This window comes from Formica exsecta, unplaced genomic scaffold (genome assembly GCF_003651465.1).
Source record: "Formica exsecta isolate Colony F162 unplaced genomic scaffold, ASM365146v1 scaffold83, whole genome shotgun sequence".
NCBI classification, from domain to species: domain Eukaryota; kingdom Metazoa; phylum Arthropoda; class Insecta; order Hymenoptera; family Formicidae; genus Formica; species Formica exsecta.
In genome coordinates this window covers 1,123,661-1,129,508 of record NW_021853600.1, presented here as the reverse complement: position 1 = coordinate 1,129,508, position 5,848 = coordinate 1,123,661, and the positions used below count along the sequence as shown (strand labels likewise).

Below are 5,848 nucleotides of genomic sequence, written 5' to 3'. Positions count from 1 at the left end.
CCAACGGACTCTCTTGTATCGATTTTAGAATACAAATCGCGAAACGCGAGATGCTTTTTTTTTTGCTGAACGTAAATAATGAAAAACTAAAAGGTTTCCTCTCACGAGATGTTACGTACGATTCATCGATATATGTTTCAGCAGCGAATATTTTGAGAAATTTGTTTCCTTTTTCTTCATGAAAATTTAAACCTATGCTTATCAAATCGATAATTTTCGAATGCAATTTAACATTGCAAAATTACGACGTCTCAAAAATAATTAAGACAACGTAAAAGTCTAAAAAATATTAAAACAAACTTTGTAACTTTTCAGGTATTCTTTAAATGTCTTTTAAACTTATCGAACAATTATATCTATATAATCCATCAATTATTTCGCCTTCGCAAATTTTAAACCGTGCATTATATTTTTTGCATCATTATATTCATTTTTTTGTGGATCAACTTATTCATCTATTTCTAATATCACGCTTTTTTCTAGTCTTGCTGCTATCATTTAGACAATCAAAATTGCCTAATAGCCTAATATCTTTTACAATTTTCATTTAAAAAAAAAAAAAAACGCTAACATCAAGATTAAAGAAACTTTCAAACGATTTTCTCTATTTGTTCCCATACCTGTTCCTGTGATTGGTGGTGACGTCAATTGCGAACTGCTTATATCCGGAGGTTGTTGTGTTTGTTGTTGTTGTTGCGGTTGTTGTTGTTGTGTTTGCTGTTGTTGCTGCTGCTGCTGCTGCTGTGGACTGTTTGCAGCGACGTGTACAGTGCCCGGACTCGCAGCGCTTTCAGCCATTTTTCGCGCAGAAATTTGCTTTCAGCAAAAATACGGATTATAGCATTTCTACGTGATAATTGTTGATGACAGCCTCCTTGTTGTTGCGTTGCGTCAAGGCCAGCGACAAGATAAAAATGAATGAACTGTCTAAATAGTCAGTCACTTTCTATATTGCTCGAGAAGTACAAAGTGCTTTGAGCTTCTATCCCATTATATTCTTGTCATATATAGATATTTGCGTATTTATTGCAGATTAGTGTCGATTTATTTACATCTATTTGTAACTGTTGAAATCATCCTCTGAACATTTCAAGGAAGATCTCTCTAAAGCGTCTTTCTTCTTGAAGCGCCCGATATTCCGTACAATTTTTGCGCTTCTTAATCTTTCGTTGTCGCTTGTGTTTGATTGATATTTATATTGGCGAGATAATGGCCTTCTATCTTCTTGCGTTCATTTAGATTGTCATTAACGGCTTGTATCGGTGCGCCACGCTTTTACAATATTTCGACATAACGCGCCAATGTCGGAGAGAATTTCGCTCTCGATATATGTGTCTTCGATCGATTTTTCGACAAATGCGACCAAACATTTGTTTTGATTCATCTTCGAGATTTAATCAATTTGCCCACTTTAAAAGATAAAGACAGAATGTGAATGTGATGTCGAAGTTTAAGAAAGACGGTTTCCGGAAGATCGTTCAGTATCACTGTACATTAAGGGAAATTTTCGAAATCACCATTTTTAACTTCAGGCATTTAAGGGAAGAAGCGTCATTTGCATTCCCGTAAACAAAGCGAGTGATTTTTTTATACCAAAAACAGGTGAAATCGAGATTCGGATCAAGAAGGAAGGAGCAATAACAAACATCAGGGAGGAAAGTATGAAACAGGGGTAGTTGGGGCGGCCTCGAGTGGCAGCCTGCCGAGTCGATAGGTCAGTGGGTCTCGTTCGGAGAGGGTCGCTTCGATTCAACCACGCGTTTCCTTCACGCGCAGCCTCGAAACAGCGAGGGAGCGTAGCGGTCGAAGTTCTTAGACCCGGCGCGAGTTCGATCTGTACGACCGACTGGAGAGATGAAGAAGCGCAAACACACTATCGTCGAAACACGAGAAACTTTAACAATAGTTTACCTCGAGAACAATCGATTATTCATATATATATGTAACAATTTTATAATTTTTTATTTTATATTCCCACGTAGAAATCGGTTTCTTTAACGATACAATAATTGTAACGATCGATTTTAACGATTGCGGCTTCAATAAAGTCGCGTCAACGAAGCACGTCACACAGGATAACGACTGATTTTTATTGGGAGTTTCGAGGAGAGAAATATTTAAAGAAGATGAATACGCTTGAAGACAGTTTCACCTTTCCACTTTTTTCTTCATTTACAAGTTGCATTTATCGCCAGGTTATTTACGATGATGTGATGTTTTAACAAAATTCGTTATTATTATAGAATCGTTTGATTTATGTCATCACGGTTGACTTGAGATAACTTGGATCCGATTCGAGGAAACGAGGAGGCTTCGCTTCAACGAAGGCGCTCGTGATCTCGCGCGATTGGTAGGTCGACAGGTATCCCTCGAGGATCCATGTCCGATCATGGTTGTCGGTTATCGGCTGGCCCTTTGCGGATATCATTTATTGAAGAGCATCGGATAGCCGATCGGGTCGAAGGAAGAACGATGAAGGAGCGAGGCGGTGCTCGCGACCTTCGACGATTAATTTGGCGGCTACGGTCGATATCTCGTCACCGGCCAGCAGCCTCGCACGCGATAAGATACTTTAGCACTCGCGACGAAACGCTACCGCCGCCGTTTCGTGATCGTTCCTCGAGCGCGGTTATCCGTGTCGCGATGTTCCTCCCCCGTTGACAGTTGCCGTCACGTCAATTTCGTCGATCACTGACATCCTCGATCGATCACCACACTGCCAAGGACGTCCACACCGCGAACCACTCGTCGTCCTCGCATATTCTGTCCGGTATCATCGACGGTATTTTCTGTCAGAATGTTAATGAAATGCGTTATTTCCGTTGACAATCAACAATTTTTATCGTCCTCTGAAGCGCTTCCTCGTATCTATATGTCAAATGTTTAGGTATTTGTACGATCATCGGCGAAACTTAATGCCGGGAGAAGCAAGTTGATGCACTTGAATGTTGTTGAAGATAGCATCAGAAAAGCACGACAGGCTCAGGGTTGATACGAGCGCCTCGTGGTTTCACGTCATTGTCCGTCGTGTTCACCGATGATGGAAGCGGAGGCTCGCAGCTCGCGAATGAAGGCACGTTACGTTTTTCGTTGGAAATCGCAAGCGAATCGCGCGCAGGATGAATGACTTTGCGTACTCCCGGGTTCGTCGTCGAGGAAGGAGCTCGTCGAGTCCTCGTCCCGGGCTCAAACCTTCCTACCTTCCTTCCTTCCTGCCTTCCTTTCGTTTCGGCGTTATGCACTTTGCGGGGCACCAGTGGCTCCTGCTTGCATCGACCGTCACCAGATGGCATCCGGGAACTTGACTCGTCCCCGAGCAGCCCCGTTGCGCCCCCGGAACCCTCGCCATCGCCACCCCGTCCGGATTACACTAGCTATAGCGAGGGATTTCGCTAGCTATAGGGAGGGACTTCCAATATTTATGACGCAAGTGAAAGGATTTTTCTCATGCTAAAGTCACTATTTAAGTTACGATGTAGAACAAAAAAGCCAGATAAATAAGAGGATAAAATAGTATAGGGGGAGCAATATGTATAATTATATAATATAATAAATAATTGATTGAATGAATGAATGAATGAATGAGTGAAAAGAAAAATTATTATTTATATTGATATTATTAATTGATTTCTATTTTTCATTTGAGTGTATTTTATCATTCTTAATGTTCTTAATGTTGTACAAGATATAACCGCATATGCGCGAATATACTCTATATTTATACTTTTTTATATCACATATAATTCACACATTTAATAATTCTTATTATATATATTTTTACGTTTTGAATACATTTTTCTAAGGCGATAGTTTTTTTATAAATATATTTATATTTAAAATATGATTACAAATATGATCGGATGTGTAATGAATGAATCAACTAGCGTAAAGCGGCCTTTGCGCGATTCGGAGGTGATACACCCTTGCGCATGTGCGACTCCCGCACGACTTCGCTACCCTTCCTTCGATCGCGTTACTAGCCCCGAGTTCGTTGGAGGATAGTCTTATCGGATAAACGATAGGACAGGCTGCGATACCGCCTGTGTCTGTTGTTTCTCCTGCCACTTCATCGCTATCATTTTCTCTTTCGATGACAGATACAATTCAAATATAGAGGGCAGCGATTCATATTATTTAATATTTAGTTTTCTATTAATAAATAATCGACGAGACAAGATGAGACGACATCAGCGCATTTGTCGAAAAGTATCGAAATTTTGAAATATTCTTACTATTGGAAAAATTGAAATTTTTGAAATTTGAAATTTTTGTTAAATAATTTTTCATTCTCATATACAAGATAATGATTTTGTTAAGTTAATATATTGCTATAATAATTTAAAAATAAATTTCTCTTCAAATGTATATATCAATAAATATATATACATATTATATATTGATATGTACATAAAAACAAATTACTCGCTTATAATTTGCGAAGAGATTAATGATGATAAAATCTTTTATTACTAGATTTTTTAAATCTCGACAGCATTTCTCTCTCCGTTTTCGCAAGTCGTTTCATATCCCACTACCGTTATCACGCACCCTTTCGAACGGATCTGCAGCTCGAGCGTGTCCGTTTCGCATTAAAACCGTCTCCGGGATGCGAATGGAGGGGAGCCACGCGCGAAATGATCCCTCTCCTCCGAGTCCTCGAGGAGGCTCGCATCGAGGCCCGACGCGAGAGCCGTTGCATTTTCAGAACGGTACTCCTAACTGTATCTCACATATGTGTGTATGCGCGTATATGCGCCGTGCCGCTCACCTGTCGGACAGCCGCGCGCACCGATCGCCGAATAACAGCAGCCGATGAACTCACCGCGCGACCGGTGCGGCCATTGATCAAAGGAGAATTGGTACATCTCGTTAGAAGCATGTATTGCGAAAAAAAACCGCTTTATTTCCGTCCTTATTATATTAAAAATTTTTCTTTCTCGGAAAATATTTATAATATTTCAAACTGGAACAAAAATTACAACAAATTATATTTTTATATATTATAAAAACAAGTCATAAATAGATGTATCAGAAGTAAAATTTTTTCATCAAATTTAGAGCATGTATATCTCTAATATTAAATTTTTTATTAAAATTAACACTTGCCAAAGTATGTACATGTATACGATACATGTAATAATTATTAACGTAAATTTGGAAAATTAAATTTTATGAAGATATAACATTTTTTTAAATAATGATCTGTGTAATTTTTTTTCTGTTTACAATATTATATCTAAATAAATTAAAGAAATTGCTCGTGCTCTTCGAAGAAGGATGCACGAGGAGAGAAACAACGGTTAGCAGATCTTCTACGCAGATATTTACGTATATGCGGGTCGCGTGTACGGACACTCACGTAATGTGGGCCCGTTTGCCGGAGATACCGTAAGACCTTGCGATGTTACGTCACAGCGATAGAGAACTGGCGTGGTTAGGAAGACGCACAAAGGACGACAGAGAAAGGGGTGTAAAGGAGAAAGGAAGGACTAACGCACTTCTCTCTCGTGCGGAGATGAACTCTGCGTGTTTTAAATTAGAATTCTTAACGCGCGTGGATAAATTCTATTTCTGTCCACATACACACGATGAAACGGTATATATTGTTGCGTTTGGCTTTGATCTATTTTTATCGGAAATTTATTGAAGAATTTAATTATCGAGATATTTCATATCTTGATATATCTTGATATATCTTGAATATTTTGAAATGTGATGAATAATTAAGCTATTATTAATAATATAAATTGAGAAAAATAATTTAATTTTAATAATTAATTAGTAGTAGATTGTTTGTTAAGCATAAGATAAGAGATTATGCATGCATATATGCATGTGTGTGTCAAAA

The 5,848-nt window shown here is 38.6% G+C and overlaps 1 protein-coding gene across 3 annotated transcripts in view; it reads right to left on the bottom strand.

Moving 5' to 3' along the window:
• LOC115244693 (probable nuclear hormone receptor HR3) overlaps window positions 1–3,219 on the bottom strand; it is an 88,834-nt gene extending 85,615 nt beyond the window's left edge. For all 3 annotated transcript variants that reach the window (XM_029822566.1, XM_029822568.1, XM_029822571.1), the window contains exon 1: window positions 621–3,219. In XM_029822566.1, coding sequence (XP_029678426.1) covers window positions 621–798 — 178 coding nt within the window. In that variant the 5' untranslated portion in view covers window positions 799–3,219. The remainder of the gene's footprint in view (window positions 1–620) is intronic.
• Between the last annotated feature and the right edge of the window lie 2,629 nt (window positions 3,220–5,848).